The 20,965-nt window shown below is 40.5% G+C and overlaps 1 protein-coding gene and 2 long non-coding RNA genes across 4 annotated transcripts in view; 2 read left to right on the forward strand and 1 right to left on the reverse strand.

Moving 5' to 3' along the window:
* Nucleotides 1-925: 925 nt before the first annotated feature.
* Nucleotides 926-15,444, reverse strand: LOC121036722 (uncharacterized). The gene is made up of 2 exons (XR_005793450.1): nucleotides 15,099-15,444; nucleotides 926-1,796 (listed from the first exon to the last, which is right to left on the reverse strand). It is a non-coding gene; the product is annotated as an uncharacterized LOC121036722 (long non-coding RNA).
* LOC121036721 (uncharacterized) lies at nucleotides 11,986-12,705 on the forward strand. The gene is made up of 2 exons (XR_005793449.1): nucleotides 11,986-12,158; nucleotides 12,386-12,705. It is a non-coding gene; the product is annotated as an uncharacterized LOC121036721 (long non-coding RNA).
* Nucleotides 15,445-15,759: 315 nt separating the features above from the next.
* Nucleotides 15,760-20,965, forward strand: part of VPS26A (VPS26 retromer complex component A) — a 33,012-nt gene continuing 27,806 nt past the window's right edge. Inside the window, exon 1 of one of the 2 annotated variants that reach the window (XM_040485230.1) lies at nucleotides 15,760-15,869. In XM_040485230.1, coding sequence (XP_040341164.1) covers nucleotides 15,867-15,869 — 3 coding nt within the window. In that variant the 5' untranslated portion in view covers nucleotides 15,760-15,866. Of the gene's footprint in view, nucleotides 15,870-16,084; nucleotides 16,220-20,965 lie in introns of those variants that run through there. The other variant, XM_040485229.1, reaches the window with a different exon arrangement.

Genomic DNA, 20,965 nt, shown 5'->3' on the forward strand with positions numbered 1-20,965 from the left:
CTGTTTTAACACCCTGGCAAGAACTCCGGGAGAAGGTGTTGACGCCATGCTAGAATGGCTCTTAGAAGCTAGAAGAAAGCAACAGCCCTTCTTAAGTGGAGTAGGAATGCTTACAACCACCACAGCAGGCCGTGGAAGAAGGGGTGAAAGGGTTTAAGGAAGTGAGCACGTTACACGAACAGACTGTCAGTCCTGAAAACCCCCAAGAAGATTTTGTTCAACGGGAAGCCCCAAGTGATAAAGAATATGCTGGTGAGAATCTCGACATCTCTGAGCTATCAGTAGTAACTTTCCTCTGAAGGGCAAGGTTAATGGTACAGATGTTGCTGCAGAACTGGGCTCACTAATAGCAATGGGAATGAGAGGTTCTCGAAACGATAGAGGCCAGGTGGTAGTGCAACCGTTAGAAGCCAGGCGGTGCAGTTACCATAATAAGCAGCGGGGGCAGGAGGAATCCAGGGGAGCCTGCTGGGCAGGGTCATGGAAATGTCATCTCTAGAGGTAAGAGAGCTGGGAAGCGTTCTGCACCCAGTTCCAGTGTGTGCCTGAGGGGTCGTGTGTGGGCCAACACCAGCTAGCAAGTCAAACACACACACACACACACACACACACACACACGAATATTAGGTATAAAAAAGAATGAAATATTGCCATTTGCCACAACACGGATGGACCTAGAGGGTATTACGCTAAGTGAAATAAGTTAGACGGAAAAAGACAAATACTGTATCATTTCACTTCTATGTGGACTCTAAAAACAAAACAGAAGTGGACTCATAAATACAGAGAACTGGTGGTTGCCAAAGGGAAGGTGGTAAAGGGATGGGTGAAATAGGTGTTGTCTGTTTAGCTGTTTTCTGACGATCCCTTTTTTATTTATTTTATATTTTATTTTTATTTATTATTATTATTTTTTATTTATTCCTGGACCAATCTGAGTTATTTATGTAAGCCATCTCCTGCCACAAGCAAAGGGATGGAAGGTCAGCATACTGGTCGTCATTTGATACACGTAAGGGAAGGTGAGCTTCAGGTCCCACATACTTTTCTGGTCCGTGTGCGGAGTCATGGTCCAAACCAGCGCTGTGGTCCCCGCCCCCCGGGGCCGTGGTCCAGGTTCTCTTTATTCATCTCCGTAGCCGGTGGGAAGTGGATTCACGTGGGAGTCATGGAATAGAGTGGGATTACCATCTCCCCAGGGAAAGGGCTTGGCCCTGATGCGGAGATGGGGGGAGGCGACCAACTAGGGTCTCTCGCGCTCTGCGTGATGCGAATTCAGGAAGACGTTCCGCATGCTCACTTCCACGCCAGGAAGAGCTACGAAGTAGGTGAGGGCCTTTCACGTGCGAGCTGAGCCCTCCTCGCCGTGGGCGCCGCTGGACGTGGACCAGTCCCAGCTGTGCCCCGGACCGACCTGGCAGCCCCGGAAGCCGGGACACAGCCACCGCCCCCCATTTTCGACCTGGACAGCCTCAGCGCCTGATGATCCCCTTTTTATACTTACACTCTGAGCGCTGGCACACGACTGGGGTTTCATACTAGTTTTTTCTTCTTGTAAGAGAAAAGATTCATCCTACCTCTGGGGTCGTTCCTGGTTAACTGCCCGCGCTAAGGCCTGGCTGGGCCTGCTCTCCTGGCCCCACGCGGTGCCTGGCCTGTCCCAAGAGGGAGCCTTCCTCTCGTGGGTCCTCATATGACGAGCAGCGAGGGGAGTGCCAGCTGCACCCCCGTGTCTGTGATGCCCGTGGCAAAGAGAAAATCTGCTGGAATAGATTTCTTCGGGGTAGGAGAGCTCACTACAATGTTGATTACAAAAAAAAAAAAAAAAAAAAAAGCAGTAAGTACAAACCTCCAGTTATGAAACAAATAATTCCTAGGGGTATAAAATGCAGTGTAGGGAATATAATCAAGTATATTGTAATAACTTTGCGACAGATGACAACTATACTTATGGCAGTGAGCATTTAATAATATATACAAATGTTGAATTGGGATGTTGTTTACGTGAAACTAACATGATACTGTATGCCAACTGGGCTTCAATTAAAAAATACATCCATTGTTGGGGGGGCACCTGCGTGCCTCAGTTGGTGGAGCATGAGACTCTTATTCTTGAGGTTATAAGTTCGAGGCAGACGTTAGGCATAGAGATAACTTAAAATCTTAAAAAAAAAAAAAATATATATATATATGTATATGTATTGTTGAAAGTAGTTCCGATATAATAAATGAAAAAAAAAAAAGAAAATAGCTGTGAGAGGAAATTCTTCCTGTGGGCAGAGCTTCAGGTGGTGTAACTGGTCATTTACTCTGTGTGGAAAGAAAAGTAGCCTAAGGTTAGAATATATACACTTTCATGGGTAGTGGTGAATGTTTTGGTCAGGGGCCTAAAATAGAAAGATTGTAGACTGGGGACTAAGAAGTCTGAGGTAAAGGTATGTGAATGGCTTAAAGTAAGACGTAGAGTGTGAAAATATGTTTTTAAAATAAAGTTTATTTATTTTAGTAATCTCCACACCCAATGTGGGGCCTGAACTCACAACCCCAAGATCAAGAGTCGCTTTTACAACTGAGCCAGCCCGGTGTCCCCAGAGTGTGAAAATCTTCGTATCAAATGTAATGCCCATCAGAAAGCATCCGTCCCAATCTTTATAGCATTTTACTTTTGGTGACAGTTGTTAAGTTATACCCTCATCTTCCCATTAATAAATCTGTGATTTTTCAGGAGGAAGTTTGTGAGTTTTTATGCTCAATAGGGTGTTACCGTCATGAGACCTATTTTTTGGCTCCCATAACTATTCCAACAGAGGGAAAAAAAGGCATGTTTTAGAAAATACATATACTGCTTTGTGTTTTCTAGTTGAGTGTTACATCTTACATATTTGAAGAATAGAGGAGTGCCTGGGTGGCTCAGTTGGTTGAGTGTCCTTCTCTTGATATTGTCATGGTCCCAGGGTTGTGGGATCGAGCCCTGCATTCTGCTGAGTGTGGAGCATGCTTGAGATTTTCTCTCTCTCTCTCTCTCTCTCTCTGCCCCTTCCCCTGCTCGTGCTCTCTCTCTTTAATGTAAAAAAAAGGAAGAAAGAATACATAGCCTAGGTTGATTTTTTTTTTGTAGTTTCAAGTTTTTATTTAAATTCCAGTTAGTTAACATACAGTGTAATATTAGTTTCAGGAGTAGAATTTACTGATTCAGCATTTACATACAACACTCAGTGCTCATTATAACAAGTGTGCTCCTTAATGCCCATCCCCATTTAACCATCCCTACGTTGGTTTTTATTTATAATACAATACTTTTATGGAGAAAGATTTAAAAAAATTTTTTTCAACGTTTTTTTTATTTATTTTTGGGACAGAGAGAGACAGAGCATGAACGGGGGAGGGGCAGAGAGAGAGGGAGACACAGAATCGGAAACAGGCTCCAGGCTCTGAGCCATCAGCCCAGAGCCCGACGCGGGGCTCGAACTCAATGACCGCGAGATCATGACCTGGCTGAAGTCGGACGCTTAACCGACTGCGCCACCCAGGCGCCCCTGGAGAAAGATTTTAAACTAGCCACAAAGGAACTGTAGAATATTTCTATCTTTGGAGAGGTAATTAGACTGAATGAAAAAGTGTAAGTTTTAGAACTGCAAGGTCCTGGCTTAATACCAATTTCTCTCTTTATTAGCTTTGTAACTCAAGGCAAGTCGCTTAATTTTGCTAAGCTTGTCCAGGGAAGGAAATAGTGAAGGGGTTAATTGTGTGAACTCTGAGGGCAGGTTACCTGGATTCAAAACTCTGTCACTCACCCACTAGGTAACCCTAGATCAGTTACTTAACCTCTCTGTACCTCAGGTTCCTCCTCTTTAAAATGAAGATAATGTGGGGCGCCTGGGTGGTCAGTCGGTTGAGCGTCTGACTTTGGCTCAGGTCACAATCTCGCGGTTCTTGAGTTCGAGCCCCACGTCAGGCTCTGGGCTGATGGCTCAGAGCCTGGAGCCTGCTTCTGATTCTGTGTCTCCCTCTCTCTCTGCCCCTCCCCCGTTCATGCTCTGTCTCTCTCTGTCCCAAAAATAAATAAACGTTAAAAAAAAAATTTTGTTTAAAATGAAGATAATGATAGTGCCTACCCTACAGGCTTATTGAGAAGATTGAATAAATTAATGTATGTAAAGTGCTCAGGACAGTGTCATTGAGTGAGTGATCAAAAACACAGGCTATTATCATTATCAGTATTATAGGTTAACAATATTTGCCAAAGGGTGGTGGTGAAGATCAAATAAGGCAATATATGAGATACGGTTAAGCTCAGTGTTTGGCACATAGTTAGTCCCTAAAAAAATTCTAATCATGGAAATGTGTGTTATAGCTACTTCATAAGATTATTTTAAAGGTTCCATCTATGTGCCAGGTACTGCGCTAGGTGATGGGGATACAGAGAGAAACAAAGACCTACAACATAGCCTTTGTCCTTGAGCTTAGAGTCTAACAGAGAGATTGAATGAGAATCAACGTGTCAGTCTCGCCTGGCACAAAAGCAGGTAGACAGATGGAAGTGAATATTCTCAGACACATAAAGGAAGTAGAATCCAAGTAGATTTTTTAAAATTCTGATTCTTTTACTTTTGGGTTCTATTTGTCAATCATTGCCATAATTCTAGGGCTTTTTAGAGGGGGAAGACTTAGGGTTTCTTCTAATTTGTGCCTTTGAGTAAGTAATCCATCATCATTTTTCTCATATGATACAATCAACAAAATTCTACAAAGGATCAAGTTACCAGGAATAAACAGTTAAGAATATTCCCAGTGTAACGGGGGAAACACATACATAGCTGTAATACATTTTACGTTATATTTTTTCAAATCTGTAATGATTATACACAAAAATCTAAGGTAGCAAAGAGGAGGCAATGATTGATTTTGCGAAAGCGTTTTGTCTCCATTCCCTCAGCATGCAGTCTGTTTTACCAGCTGAGTCACTGCTTAAAATATTAATACAATTGATCTTTCAGAACTCTATTTGTCTTCTTAGGTTTACACTAACCCAAGGTTTCTCAGCTTTAACATTATTGACATTCTGGACAGGATACCTCTTTGTTGTAAGGGGCTGTCCTGTGCATTGTAACATGTTTAGCAGGATTTCCAATCTCAGTAGCATTCCTACAGACTTGACGATCAAAAATGTCTTCAGGCATTGGCAAGAGTCCATTGGAGAGAAATATCCTCTCTTCTTGAGAACCACTGCACTAAACCAATGATTATTTTGGGACTTAAGTCTTATCAGTTATGTTTCTAGCTTATAATGGTATAGTATGATTTATCACTTATAATTGGTTCATAAGAACTTGGAACTTTACTATCACAATCATGCAGCTAGTTGATATGTGATTTGTTACAGAGGAAATTATGCACAAATCTACACTTTAAAATGTTTATATATTGATTACTGGATATTTTATTTCTTTATCTTCATAAGGACAAAATGCTAATAACATATGACTTTCAGAGAATAATAAACAGTCCTTAAGAATTAAAAAATATAATAGTATCTATTATTTAATTATTGCTTTTAATAAATTACCTCAAAACTTATTGGCTTCAAATAACAATAAACTTTAATTATTTCATAGTTTCTGTGGGTCAGAAATCTGGGAGTGGATTACCTAGGTATTTCTGGTTAGGAGGTTTTCTCATGAGGTTGGCAGTTAGGATGTTAGCTGGGTGGCAGTCATCTGAAGACTTGACTGGGATGGGAGGACCAGCTTTCCAAAATGGTTCATTCACATGGCTGGCAAGTTAGTGTAGCTGTTTACAGTGAGGCCTTGACCCTCACTTTGTGGACCTCTCCATTGTGCTACATGACATGGCTGCTGACTTCTCTCAAAGTGAATGATCTGAGAGAGCAAGTCAGAAGCAGCCTTGGAAGTCACACACTATCACTTCCACCTTTTTTGTGTTGGGCATACAGAACAACCTTGACAGAATTTGACAAGGGACTACATCGAAGTATGGATCGTTGGGAGCAATCTTAGAAGCTGGTTACCATAACATGGCAATAAAAAAAAAATTATAAGTGTTGGGACAAAAAGTTGGGGAAAAGAGGAAATAAAAACAACAACAGCAAACCAGATAGGTGGAATATAGGAAAGAAAAAATATGAAAATGACACAACCAATCCAGTAAGCCCAATATATGACTAATAGAAGATCCAGGAAGAGAGAGGAGAGAAAAGAGGTGAGAGGAAATCAAAGAAATGTATCAAGGTTGCAAGATACAAAGTCAAAATAGAAAACCATACACACAAGCATTAAAGAATTAGAAAATGAAATTTTAAAATTCCATCAAAAATATAAATGCTTAGAGCTAAATTTAGCAGTAGATGTATAAGACCTCTACACTGGAAACTACAAAACATGGCTGAGAGAAGATCTAAATAAATGGAGAAATATACCATGTTCATGGATTGGAAAGCTTGATATTGTTAAGATGTCAATTTCCCCCAAACTGAGCTACCAATCTCAATAAAAATCACAGCAGGTTTTTGCTGTTGTTTTTGCTGTTGTTGTTGTGGTTGCTTTGGTGGAAGTAGATTAACAATTCAAAAATTTGTGTGGAAATACAAAAAATTTAACCAAAACATTCTAGAAAAAGAACTAAGTTCCAAGTAATTACACTTCCTTACATCAAAGCTTACTATAAAGCTATAGTAATCCAGACAATGTGGTATTGCATAAAGGTAGACAAACAGATCAATGAAATAGAATAAAAACTTAAGAAATAGATCTATAATTATATAGTCAATAAATTTTTGACAAGGCACCAAAGCAATTTGATGAGGTAAAGAAAATTATGTTCAATAAATGGTGCTGGAACCATGTGGACATAAGTAAGCCCTCAAATCCCACCTCATGTTATTTGCAAACTTTAATTTGAGATGGATCACATACCTCAACTTAAAAGCCAAAATTCTCAGGTCATCCAAAAACATTTAGAAAGTAAATAGGCAAGCTATAGACTTAGAGAAAATATTTTCAATTAATATATCTGATACAGGAAATGTATCCAAAATATTTAATAAACTAGAACTCAATAATAAGATAAACATCCTAATAAAATATTGTCAAAGTCTTTTTTTTTTTTGGAAAGAGGATTTTTTACTTTTTATTTTATTTTTTAATGTTTATTTATTTTTGAGAGAGAAAGAGACAAAGACAGACCATAAGCGGGGGAGGGGTGACATGGAGGGGAGACACAGAATCAGAAGCAGGCTCCAGTCTCTGAGCTGTCAGCACAAAGCCCGAAGTGGGGCTTGAAATCATGAAGTGTGAGATCATGACCTGAGCCAAAATCCACTGCTTAACCGAGTCACCCAGGTGCCCCAAAGATTGGCAAAGTCTTAACAAACACTTCACAAAAGGAGGTATACACATATGGCCCACAGGCACATGAAAATGTGCTTGACATTAATCTTCAGGAAAATGCAAATTAAAACTACAGTGAGGGTCGCTTGGGTGGCTCAGTCGGTTAAGCATCCAACTTCGGTTCAGGCCATGATCTCACAGCTCATGAGTTCAAGCCCCACATTGGGCTCTGTGCTGACAGTTCACAGCCTAGAACCTGCTTCTGATTCTATGTCTCTCTCTCTCTCTCTCTCTCTCTCTCTCTCTCTGTGCCTCCCCCACTCATGTTCTCTCTCTCTCAAAAATAAATGATTAAAAAAAACTACAGTGAGATAACTACACATCCATAATGGCTAATATTGAAAACATTGACAGCACAAAATGTTGGCAAAGATGTAAAGATGCTAAACTTTTAAATACTGCTGATAGGAGGGTAAAATGGCACAACGGTTTTGGGAAAGGGTGCAGTAGTTTCTTAATAAATATATACCTGTGCTACCCAGAAATTCCACTTTAGGTATGTTCACAAAAGGGCTTGTATATGAATGCTAATTGCGCTTTCAAAAAACAGATGTCCATTAACGGGAAGAAAGGAAAAATATTCCGTAATCTATTCATACAATGGAATACTACTAAGCAATAAAAATGGCCAAACTGCTGATAACATAGAATAACATGGATGAATTTCAAAATGATTATGCTCAGCAAATGAAATGAGACACAAAAGAGTACTTATTGTATGGTTCCATTACTGTGACATTACAGAACACTCAAAGCTAAACAATATTGAAAAAAATCAAAATAGCATTTGCTTCTTAGAGACGGGGTTGGTTGAGACAATATAAGGTTTTCTGGGGTTGATGGCAGCATTCATATCTTGATAGAGGTGTAGGTTAAACAAATGCTTGCATTTGTCAAAACTGATCAAATTGTATACTTAAGACTTGCATATTTCATTGTATGTAAATTATATCTCAATTTAAAAAAGGGGGACACTGAGATAAAACATTGAGTACATTTAAGAAAAGAACTATGTATTTTTGAAAGAAACAATTGCTATTTACAATGGTGACTTGAAAAAGGGGAAAAAAAGAGTATTTACCGTGATTACAACTGTACTGGCTAAAGTTAAAGAGAATAAATATATTCTATTTATATATTCTCTCTATATTTTCTACTACATTTATATCCTATAAATATATTTATCTATTTATCTATATATATCTATATATATAGATAGATATGTAGATAGATATCTATATATAGATAATATATATATTTTTTCATATATATCATATATTACATATTTTATATATTATATATTTGTATATTTTAAAATATATTTTTATATTCTATAGCTATTTAGAATACATACCTATATTCTAAGTTGAGAAAAAAAGTGTTTTTATACTCAGTATACTGTAAATTCGATTTTAAGGTTTTCATTCTTTTGGTATATTTATTCTTTTTTTTCCTTTTTCTTTTTACTTATTTGAGAGAGAGAGAGAGAGAGAGAGAGAGAGCAAGGGACAGGGACTGGAGGAGAGAGTGACAAAGAGAGAATCTTGAGCAGGTTCCACGCTCAGCACAGAGCCTGACACGGGGCTTGATCCCATGACCCTGGGATCATAACCTGAGCTGAAATCAAGACTTGGATGCTCAGATGACTGAGCCACTCAGGTGCCCCTCATGTATTTGTTCTTGATTCCCTTTATTTAGCTTTGGCTGTCAACTCTGCAAATAGCTGCTCCTTTCCACTGTCACAGGTATTAATACGACTTTTTAGTTTTCATGAATTTCAACAAATGGCTATTTTTCTCTTAAGAGGTTGCTGGTAGGTAGATAAAGACTCAAATTATCTTCTCACCTAATACTTTTTTCCTAAACCTGGTCCTTCTGTTTGTGAAAGTAAATGCTCATAAGTTAGTCATATTTTCCCCACCTCTTTTATTTGCAAAGGGCAAATTTACAGATGTCACAGTCCTTGCCTGGAAAAACACTGTACTTCTTACAATCCAGCTTTAACATTCTGGCTTGCCAAATAAGTAGACAGGTAGATAGGTAGGTAGGTAGATAGATAACTTGCTCAACAGCACCACTGCTCCTTGTATTTATTACAATAACATAGCTATTGGGTTTTGATCAGCAGAACAAGTCATTAGCACAAATTGGCCTTTGGCATGACCTTCTTTGCCAGCTCTTATTCATACTTGGCTTCAGCGTTTCTTCACCGCTGCTACTTTTCTTTCATTTATTCTCCTTAATGTGTTGATATTTAGGCCCCCAGACAAGAGTGGGTGGGAACCAGAATAGCAGTCAAGATAACAGGCATATCTTCTAAGTCTATATATAAAAAAATCGTCTTCTTTTTTCATTAGTAATGTCATTTCATGAAGATTTGGCATTGTTTTTATGATTTTCTTCTCACAGTTCAAATGACAGTATCAGCATCAATACAGTTATGAGTAATATACTAATACCTAATACAGCTTTAAAATAACTTTTGGAAATTTAGAAATCATTGGACTCCATCCAGGTTCTATCTGACTTATTAAACGGGCTTTGACCATGCTCTTTATTATTATTATTTAAAATAATTTTTTAATGTTTACTTTTTTTTTTTTTTTGAGAGAGAGAGAGAGAGAGACAGTGCACGAATGAGGGAGGGGGAGAGGAAGGGGGGAGACACAGAATCCAAAGCAGGCTCCAGGCTCTGAGCTTGTCAGCAGAACCTGACATGTGGCTCGAACACACGGACTGTGAGATCATGACCTGAGCCAAAGTCGGACGCTTAACCAACTGAGCTACCCAGGCACCCCTAGTATTTATTAATGTCAAGTGGGTAGTCTGGTAGGGTTAAAAAGAACTGTACTGTAAGTCAGGTCATCAGCTCTTCTACCCTCACCATTTGTATAGTCTTGATCCTAATAAGAGTCGGGACTAGTTGATCTCCACTTAGAGATCTAATTAAAAATTAAGTCAAAATATTTACTGTAGGTTTACTGGGTTTTAGGTACTGCAGTCGGTCAGAGGTATGGGATGAAGTTGTAACTTTTGGTTCCTTCCCTAAACTGGTAAGGAAGAGAAACTATTTAAAGGGAGGTGACTCTTCCTTTCATATTTCAGTTTAAATGTCACCTTCCTACCACCCTATCTAAAAATAGCTCTTTTCTGAGGCACCTGGGTGGCTCAGTCGGTTAAACAGCTGACTTCAGGTCAGGTCATGATCTCGTGGTTAGTGAGTTCGAGCCCCTCGTTGGGCTCTGTGCTGACAGCTTGGAGCCTGGAGCCTGCTGTGGAATCTGTGACTCCACCTCTCTCTCTGTCCCCTCCCCAGCTCATGCTGTGTCTCTGTCTCTCAAAAAATAATAAACGTTAATAAAAGAAAAATTTAAAAATAGCTCTTTTCCACTCATGTCACCATGTTTATTTCTTTTTAGTGCTTTCTTCTAATTAAAAATATTATATTTAATTACTTGTTTATTGACCACTTTCTACACTAGAACATAAGTGCTTGGGGACAAGAACCTTATTCTTATCATTCATTATTATTATTATTACTTTCTAATTGGTTCTATCTCCACAGCCTAAAACAACACCTGTCATTTAGTAAGCACTCAATAACTATATGGTTTTTTTTTTCGTTTATTTATTTTTGAGACAGAGAGAGACAGAGCATGAACAGGGGAGGAGCAGAGAGAGAGGGAGACACAGAATCTGAAGCAGGCTCCAGGCTCTGAGCTGTCAGCACAGAGCCCAACGCGGGGCTCGAACTCACGGACTGTGAGATCATGACCTGAGCCGAAGTCGGATGCTTAACCGACCAAGCCACCCAGGCGCCCCTACATGTTTAATGAACAAATGTCTGCATCCCTGAATCCAAATATCTGGCTTCAGGAAATAGTTATTTGATGGAGATTCCTATTTAAACAACAACAACAACAACAAACAACAACAAAACTACCTAGAATGGGAAAACATAGAACACATTCCCTCTTCTTAGATTTAGCTTTACTTTCTTTGCAGTCTTAAAGTTTCATTTGTTTTTGTTTCATTATTATCTATATTTTATTAAAGTTTACTTATTTATTTTGGAAAAGCGTGTGGCAGAGGGGCGAGGCCGAGAGAGAAGGGGAGAATCCCAAGCAGCCTCCTTGCTGTCAGGGCAGAGCCCCACAGGGGCCTTAATCCCACAAACTGTGAGATCATGACCTGAGCTGAAACCAAGAGTCAGGTGCTTAACCGAGTGAGCCACCCAGGCACCCCTTTACCTATATTTTAATGCTGATTTGAGCATCAACAATAACAGAGACGAACTTTAAAACATGTACAAAGATGTTGTCCCACTCCACTAAATAGGAATTTTAGAGGCACACAAAGGAACACATTTAACCACAGTGTAGGGCTAACCCACAGATCATGGTTTTTACAGAGATTTCTACTTTATAAACTTGGTTTAGGATTTTTTGCAGCTAAGGTTATGAAGGATGTTGATGCGCAGTTTTCTTTCCTGTAATGTCCTTGTTGGATTTTGACATCAGGGTTACGCTGGCCTCAGAAAAAGAGTTGGGAGGCATTCTCTCCTCCTGTATTCTCTTAAAAAGTTTGTGTAGAAAGATTGGTATTGTTTCTTTGTTACAGTTTTGTAGAACTCACCAGTGAAGTCTGCAGCCTAGATGGATTTTAGGGTGGGAAGATATTAAATTTTGTGTTCAATTTCAGTGATGTAAGACTGTTCAGATTTTGTATTTCCTCTTATGTTCGTTTCAGAAAGTTGTTTTTTTTTTTAATTTTTTAACGTTTATTTATTTTTGAGACAGAGAGAGACAGAGCATGATCGGGGGAGGGTCAGAGAGAGGGAGACACAGAATCCGAAACAGGCTCCAGGCTCTGAGCTGTCAGCACAGAGCCCGACGCGGGGCTCGAACTCACGGACCGCGAGATCATGACCTGAGCCGAAGTCGGCCGCCCAACCGACTGAGCCACCCAGGCGCCCCCAGAAAGTTGTTTTAATGGAACATGTCCATTCCCCTAAGTTGTCAAACTTATTGGCATAAAAGTTGTTCACATATTTCCCTGTTATCCTTTCGATGTCTGTAGGATCTGAAGCGATGCCTTCTTTTCCATTCCAAATATTGTTAATTTGTGTTTTCTCTTATTTTCTTGATCAGTATTGCTTATCAACTTCATTTGTCTTTTCAAAGAACCAACTATTGGATTTCTTGATCTTCTCTACTGCTTACCTATATCTATTCCATTGATCCATTCTTATCTTTGTTTTCCTTCCTTCTACTCTCAGAGTTTAATTTTTTTGTTGTGGAAAAAAAAAACACACAAAATTTACCAACTTAACCATTTTTAAGTGTACAGTTTGGTAATGTTAAGTATATTCACATTGTGAAACAGATCTCCAGAACATTCTCATCTGGCAAATCTGAAACTCTATATTCATTAAATAGTAACTCCTCTTTCCCCCTTCCCTCAGCTTCTGGGAACCATCATTCTACTTTTTGTGTCTATGGATTTGACCAGATACTTCATATAAGTGGAATCATCCTGTATTTATTTTTTTGTGTATGGCCTATTTCACTTAGCATAGTGTCCTCAAGTTTCCTCTATGTTGTAGGGTGTGATAGGATTTCCTTCCTTTTCAAGACTGATTAATATTGCATTTATCTGTCTGTGAGCATCTGGGTTGCTTCTACCTCTTGGCTATTATGAATGAATATGAGTGCTCATATGTGCTATGAACATGTATGTGCAAATACCTCTTTGAGACCCTACTTCCAATTCTTTTCGATACATAGCCAGGAGTGGGATGGCTAGATCATGACAGTTCTATTCTCAATTTTTTAAAGAACCTCCATGCTGTTTTCCATAAGGGGCCTTGACATTTTGTAATTCCACCAGCAGTGCACAAAGTTCCAGTTTCTCCACATCCTCACCCATACCTGTTATTATTATTTTTAATGGTAGCCACCCTTGGGGCACCTGGGTGGCTCAGTTGGCTAAGCGCCTGACTTCGGCTCAGGCCATGATCTTACAGTCCATGAGTTTGAGCCCCTCGTCGGGCTCTATGCTGACAGCTCAGACCTGGAGCCTGCTTTGGATTCTGTGTCTCCCTCTCTCTCTGCCCCTCCCCTGCTCATGCTCTGTCTCAAAAATAAATAAAAACATTAAAAAAAAAATAGTAGCCACGCTGGGGTGCCTTGGTGGCTCAGTCGGTTAAGGGCTGACTCTTGGTTCCAGCTCAGGTCATGATCTCACTGTGAGCTCGAGCCCTGAAGTGGGTTCCATACTGACAGTGTGAAGTCTGCTTGGGATTCTCTCTCTCTCTGCCCCTCCAGTGCACACACACTCTCCCTCTCTCTCTCTTTCTCTCTCAAAATAAATAAACTTAAAAAAAAGTAGCTGCCCTAATGGCTGTGAGATGCTATCTTGTAGTTTTAATTTGCATTTCTCTGATTAGTGATGTTGAGCATCTTTTCGTATGCTTATTGGGCATTTGTATATCGTCTTTGGAGAAATATTTGCTCAAGTCTTTTGCCCATTTGTTTAATCGTGTTATTTGATTTTTTGTTATTGAGTTATAGTATTCTTCCTATAGTCTAATACTAAGAATATATGTTTAGCTGTAGGAGCAATTTATATAGTCTTAATATCTTATCAGATATATGATTTGCAACTATTTTCTCCCATTCCATAGGTTTCCCTTCCACTCTGTTGTGTCCTTTGATGCATAAAAGCTTTTAAGTTTGATACAGTCCCATTTGTCTATCTTTGCTTTGATACAGTCCCATTTGTCTATCTTTGCCAGTCCTATGCCTGTCATTTCTGTTGCTTTTGGTGTCATATTCACGAAATCATTGCCAAGCCCAAAGATCTTCCCCTATGTTTTCTCCTACCAGCTTTATAGTTTTAAGTCTTAAGCCCATTTTGAGTGAATTTCTCTATACGGTGTAAGATAAGGGTCCAACTTTACTCTTGTAAGTGGAAATCCAGTTTTCCCAACACCATTTGTTGAAGAGACTGTCCTTTCCTCATTGAGTTGTCATGCCATCCTTATTGAAGATAATTTAACCATCCCTGTGAGGACTTACTATATATATACGTTTAGATAAGCTTTAAGTTCACAGAAAAGTAGAGTGCAAAGTATAGCTCTCATATACCCCCTGCTCCTCTCCACATGTTCATATGCTTTTACTTCCAGATGTGAACTTACATTGCTGATTTTTAAACTCTTCTTTTCAAATATATACCTTTAAAGCTACAGACCTCCCTGTAAATACTTCGTACCATAAATTCTGCTATGTTGTATGTTTTCTTTTAGTTCAAACTATTTTTAAGTTTCCACTAACGTCTTCTTTGACACGGAGGCTTAGAATTACGTTGCTTAGTTTCCGTATGTTTGTGGATTTTCTGACTATCTTTTTGATATTTCTCGTTGAATTTTTTTGTGGCTAGAGACCATACTCTAATTTTATGCTTGCTTTATGGCCCTGCGGCACAAACTGGATTTTGTTTTACGATGGGATACCGATGGCGCGTTCAGATTCTCATTTTTTTCCTGCTTTGGTCAGGTACAGAATACACCGTGGTGGTTCAACACTGCTTTTAAAAACTAAAACAGCCTCCCATTCAACTGGAGGGCCTCTGGGCTACACCACAGCGTCAGGATGCGGTTAAAACCAGAGTAGTGGCTGGTAGCATCACCTGTTTCAGGAAGGCTTCCCCCACCTCACGGACTGGCTGGGCTGCAGGGCCTGGGGGAGGCGGGGCTAGATCGCAAGCTATCCGCGTACTTTACAAAGCAACGGATGTAGCACCCTCACGTTTTTTCTATTGGTCGGCTCTTCAGAGGCTACAAAGCTAACAAGTTCTCAAAACCCAGAACCTCTCAGAAGGAGCGGGAGCTGGGCAGAGTTCCAGAAAGATGGAAAAATGCATAATCCCTGGATGAAGAGAGCACGTACCCTGCGAGGCCTAGGGAAGCAGGGCCTCGGGTAACAGCGCCCCTTCTCCTCGGAGGGGCCCTAGTAACCCACCCAGGGAGATAACCCCCCCCCTCCTTTTCCAGTTACTCAAACTTCCACAGGGAAGAGGAACTGGGCGTGGCAAAGCCCGTCAGCCGACCGCCCCTCACGTGACGGAAGGGAGGGAGAGAAGGGCCTGTGGTGCCTGCGTCCGCCCAGGCCCCTCCCACTTTACGTCATCTCAGTGGCCCCGCCTCCTCAGCCGTAGGGTGGAGCACGAGGCCCCGCCTCCAAACTGCCAGTCCTCGAGGGCCTGGCTGGCCAGTGGGGCGGGGCAAGAGGCCGGGAGGGGACCTGAGCAGGGGGAGAGGAGGAAAGGAAGGGAGGGGTCACGTGCGGCCAGCGGCTCCAGGTCACGTGACGGGCGCTGGGGCGGAGGGAATCGGGGCTGGGAGTTCTCCTGAGGGAAGCGGAGTGAAGTGGGGGGGACGCGGCGGCGGCGCTGACAATGGTGAGTGCGCGGCGGCTCGCGCGCTCGCCTCCAGTCCTGGCCCTACAGCGCGCGGCGGGCCCGCCAACGGCGGGCCGGGTATCCCGGGTGGGGCGGAGGGGAGCGGCAGGAGGGGGGCGGCGAGCAGGGCGGGGAACCGGGTTAGGCCTGTCTAGCCACCCCCGGGATCGGGGAAGGCGGGCGGGGCCGCCTTTTCCCGGTCTCGCAGAGGCCCGAGCACCTGCGGGCGGCTGCGCGCTCTCCTGGCCATGTCGGAGCCTCTGCCCGCCTTCCTCGACCGGCTGTGGGGGCCCTGGCTGGGTACTCGGACCCCGCCTCTGCGGGGGCTCAGCGCCGCCTCCCCTTCCAAGGTAGCTAGTCCCTCCGCTCCTTCCGGACAGCCTAGCTTCCCTTCAGGTGGAGTGACCCGGGAGTCCCCCAGTCCCGGGCTGGTGGGGGGGGGGTACTGGGTCACTCTCTTTCAGTGTCACGAGCTTGATAAACTCCGGGTTGTTGTTGTTTAATCTCTTTGTGGTGACATTCTGCCGTATCCTGACCCCAGTTCAGCCTTGATTTTGACACTTGTAGAATGGGAGAAAAAAAGGAAAGGACGTTGAAGTGGGATGATTTTAATTCAGACACTGGTTTTGTGCCAGCTAGTTTAAGCTTTGGCTCTCATTTCCTTCCCCAAGCCATTTTCTAGAAACTTAACGCTTCGGGATGTTGAAATGGCCTAGGGAACAGAGAAGGGAGGGAAATCGGAGTACTCCAACCGGTTCGTGAGAAGCACAAGGCGTTTAACTTTGTGTGTGTTGGCCGTCTCTAGAATGGATCTCATTTGGCTCACTTTGTGGTATTCGTTTGATTTTAACAAGTGTACGCTGAGTGCCTACTGTGTGCTCTCTTGATACTATTAGCTTTACCAAAGCTCACTGGTTGAGTAAACTGAGAGTTTTGGCTGAAGCAGAAGCTAGGTTTATTTTTAAAAAATTAAAAATAAATTGTTTTGAATAAATACATCTTAAACTCAGAAATCGTGTTGATTTAATTAAAATCAGAAAAGTAAAAGACAGACCTATTCATTCTTAAACTGGGGGCCCTTTTTTTCATGCAACAAATAATTACTTAGGCTGGCCAGGGGCCACGAGCAAGACTGAAACAGGCCTTGCTCTCTTGCAGCTTACAGTCTAGAGGTAGGTAAACATCTGTTTGTACAAATTATTTAACGTGGAAATTACAGTTGTGATAAATCTAAAAAGGAGACCTTGCCTAGTGAGGGAGTTAGGGAAGTCTTTTTTAATTGAATATAATTTGCCAAGAAGACATAAAAGGCCCTCCTATTTATTGCTTATTTTTAAAATTATTACTTTTAATAAGCTTTTGAATAGTTTAAGAGCAATTTATTTTCAAGTTACTCATCAAACATAAACTGAATTGTAAAGCTTTATAACACAAATGGACATAAATGTAACCTATGCAAGAAAATTTGCTGTTTCATTGCTTGTGTAAATTTTGAGAGCCTCCCTATCTACTCACCTTGAGTTGCATTTCTTTACATCCACTGGAGGTAGTGAAATTTCTTCAGTGAGGGCTAAAGAGTTTGTTGGCTTTTAACATATTCACATGTAATTTTGCTGGGTGGTAATGCCCAGTATGGGTTTATGAATTATATGGAAAATCTTAAGTTAACCTAAAGGTGATAGGAGGGTTAGGCCAAAAATTAGAAAACTGTAAAAACAATGCTGTAATCTTTTCATAGTCATATATATTGCAGGTTAGCTACTTAAAGGCTATCTAAGAGTTTTGACTTGTATATTATTGTCTAATATTGCTCCTGAAAATCTCATATTTTAAATACTCACTTGAAGATATGAGTAATCTTTCAGTTTAATACATGTCTTCTGTAATTTCAGCAAAAGCCTATGTTAATGTATACTAACCTTCTTTACAATTTTCATTCACTTTCTACCTCCTAGTCTTCACCATCTTGTCAATTATGTATTTTGATTACATAACAGGAAAATTATTAAAATTTGATGTGAATAATTAAAAAAGATTTTAATTTTATGACTTTTGTTTGAAATGATGGAAAATGCATATCTTGTAGTAAAAACTTCAAAAGCAAGACTTTGGGTAGACAAATCTTTTTTCTTTCAACTCCTTTTAGAAGGAAAACAAAGGGGCGCCTGGGTGGCTCTGTCGGTCTGGTCGCTTAAGCATCTGACTTTGGCTCGGGTCATGATCTCAAGGTTCATGGGTTTAAGCCCCCCTTGTTGGGCTCTGTATTGACAGCCTAGGGCCTGCATCGGATTGTGTCTCTCCCTCTCTTTCTCTCTGCCCTCCTTTCCACCTGCGTGCTCTCTCTCTCAAAAATACATAAACAACAAAAAACAAAAAGAAGGAAAAAAGACAAACTTTTTCCTCAGATGTCTTTTTCTCTCCGTTGTCTACTTGTTACTTGTAAGACATTGACAGTTTTCTGGAGGCCTTTGATAAGACTAGTTTGTTTTTGATGTGTCCTAATGTGAAAAACTGGATGTTAACCTGGTGCTGAATTCTCATGGTGTTTGTTAACTTAATCTTGTTAAAATGTTACAGTTTATTAATCTATTATGCTTCTGTATGTATTATAACTAGGCTTTTTAAAAAAATCTAATCTGTCCCCATCTTAGTGTTTTGACAATTTATGTTGAAAAGTAAGCCTACTTTTTAAAGTTTTAGTTGTGAAATACTACATGCATACAGAATGTAATAGAGGATAACATAGCTTTCACATATTTTTAATGCATAGGAATTTTTAATTTTTACCTATCATGTCAAAATAAGACTTACTATTTAACTATATAATTATGTTATTAGTTAATTGTGAAGTTTTATAAGACTAGCAAGTGTGAGCGGGGGAGAGGCAAGAGAGAGGGAGAGAGAGAATCCCAAGCAGGCTCTGCGCTGTCAGTGTAGAACCCCCATGTGGGCTTGATCTCCTGAACTGCAAGATCATGACCTGAGCTGAAATGAAGAGTTGGTCGCCTAGCCTGACTGAGCCATCAAGGTGCCCCTCTTTTACACCATTTTAATTAGTGGCAATTTTGATTTTGATCTTTTAGTGTCAGCTTTCAAATCCTAAGTTCTCTGTGTGTTAAGTATCCATATGTGGGAAAAGTTACCATAATATTTGCTTTTATTTGTAAAATAATTTTTGTAGTTTTCGAATCTCATTTTTCCTGGAAGCAGCTCTGGGAAGTACTAAAGGGGAATGAAAAAATTGAATTTTATTTTCCTGCTTCTATTTTATATCTTAAATGAGGTTGTTGTCTTCTACCCTTTCATAATTGCTCCTCCCATAGCAGTTCCCAACTTCCCACCCTTCCCTGCCACCTTGGCTGGCTCAGTAGTTTGCACATAGTTGATAATTAGTAAATATCAGCAGACTGATTTTGAGCTGCTGTACATTGTCATATCTGTAGCCCTTAGGAGAACATAAACCATCTTGAGCAAGTTTTGAATTTAAAACTTGGGAGTGTGAAAGCTAACTAGGAAGGGACAGTGCATATGACCTATCACTGATGTTTTTCATTCTAAGTTCAGAATCATTTTCTGATTAAAATTAGTTTTCTGGTTAAAATTGACTTTGTTATTTGTAATGTTGCCAGGAAAGATTAAAACATTGCTGAAAGGAAAACATGCTGCTTGTGTTTTTGTGGTATGTCAAAAATACAAATCTGGCAATTTTTTGAGTTGATTTCTTGAAATTACGATATATTTATTTTTAAACTTGCCCATTTTTTTTTTAAAGTTTATTTATTTTGAGAGAGAGAGAGCACAACTTGGATGAAGGCAGAGAGAGAGGGGAGAAGGAGAATTCCAAGCAGGCTCTGCACAATCAGTGTTGAGCTGGATGCGGAGCTCAAACCCACAGACCGTGAGATCAGGACCTGAGTGGAAACCAAGAGTCAGACGTTTAACCGACTGAGCCACCCAGGCATCCCTGAAATCACAATCTTTTTGTTAATATAGGATTAATAAAACCCAGCAGGCTCAGAATTTAGGAAAACACTGTCTTCTTTGATCATGGTATCATCCTGTGACCTACTGAGTTTTAAGAGGATCATTAGCTTGCTTGCTGTTACTCTGCTACCTAAGGACAGAATTGAGATTTGATGCAAGTTCCTTGCTTTAGACTTATCTACTGCACTGATGCTAACTTTTGGGGGGAGGGCTAGTTTCACCAAATATTCCAGATTTAACTCCTTTCTTTTGTATCTATTTTTTATTATGAGGACAGCATGTGTTTTTAACTTTTTTATATTTAATTTTTTTAAGTTTTCTTTAATGTTTATTTTTGACAGAGAGAGAGAGAGAGAGAGAGAGAGAGAGAGAGAGAGGCAGAGAGAGAAGGAGATAGAGGGTCTGAAGCAGGCTTCACACTGTCAGCCCAGAGCCCAGTGTGGGGTTTGAACTCAAACTGTGAGACCATGACCTGAGCTGAAGTCGGGCATTCAACCGACTGAGCCACCCAGGGTCCCCAGAACAGTATGTGTTTTATTCAATATTAATTTAACATTCAGTATATATTTTAATGCTTTCTACTAAATTCCACATACTACCCATAGCTACTGTGTCTTCAGTGATGAGCAAAGGATAAAGTATCTGTCCTCACGGAATTTACGGTTCAGTTAGGGATTCAGGTATTGAATAAGCACACAGTATAATAGATGATGAAGTAAAAACTACATGGTGTTGTGAGGCCTAAATTTGGAGACTCTAGTTTCAATTAGGAAGGAAAGGAAGGCCTCTTTATGGAAATGAGTCAGACTGAGACTCAGAGGATGAATTAGTTAGGTTAAGGATACTTGGTCTAGGATGAGAAAGAAACTGGCAAATTTGATTAACTTGGATAATTTGAGGCTGGTGTGGTTGGAGGTAATGGGTAGAGCCAGTTACATGTAGGTCACGTTAGGGAATACGTGTGTGTGTGTGTGTAACAGTGAAGTACAGAAGAGTGCACAAATATACAGCTTGATGTATCTTCACAAAGTGAATGAACCTGTGTAGGAAGTGCTCTGATAAAAACAAACAGCATAGGGGGGTGCCTGGGTGGTTCAGTTGGTTGAGTGACC

The sequence above is a fragment of the Herpailurus yagouaroundi genome, unplaced genomic scaffold (genome assembly GCF_014898765.1).
Source record: "Herpailurus yagouaroundi ecotype Mexico unplaced genomic scaffold, PumYag 163, whole genome shotgun sequence".
Taxonomy (NCBI): Eukaryota; Metazoa; Chordata; class Mammalia; order Carnivora; family Felidae; genus Herpailurus; species Herpailurus yagouaroundi.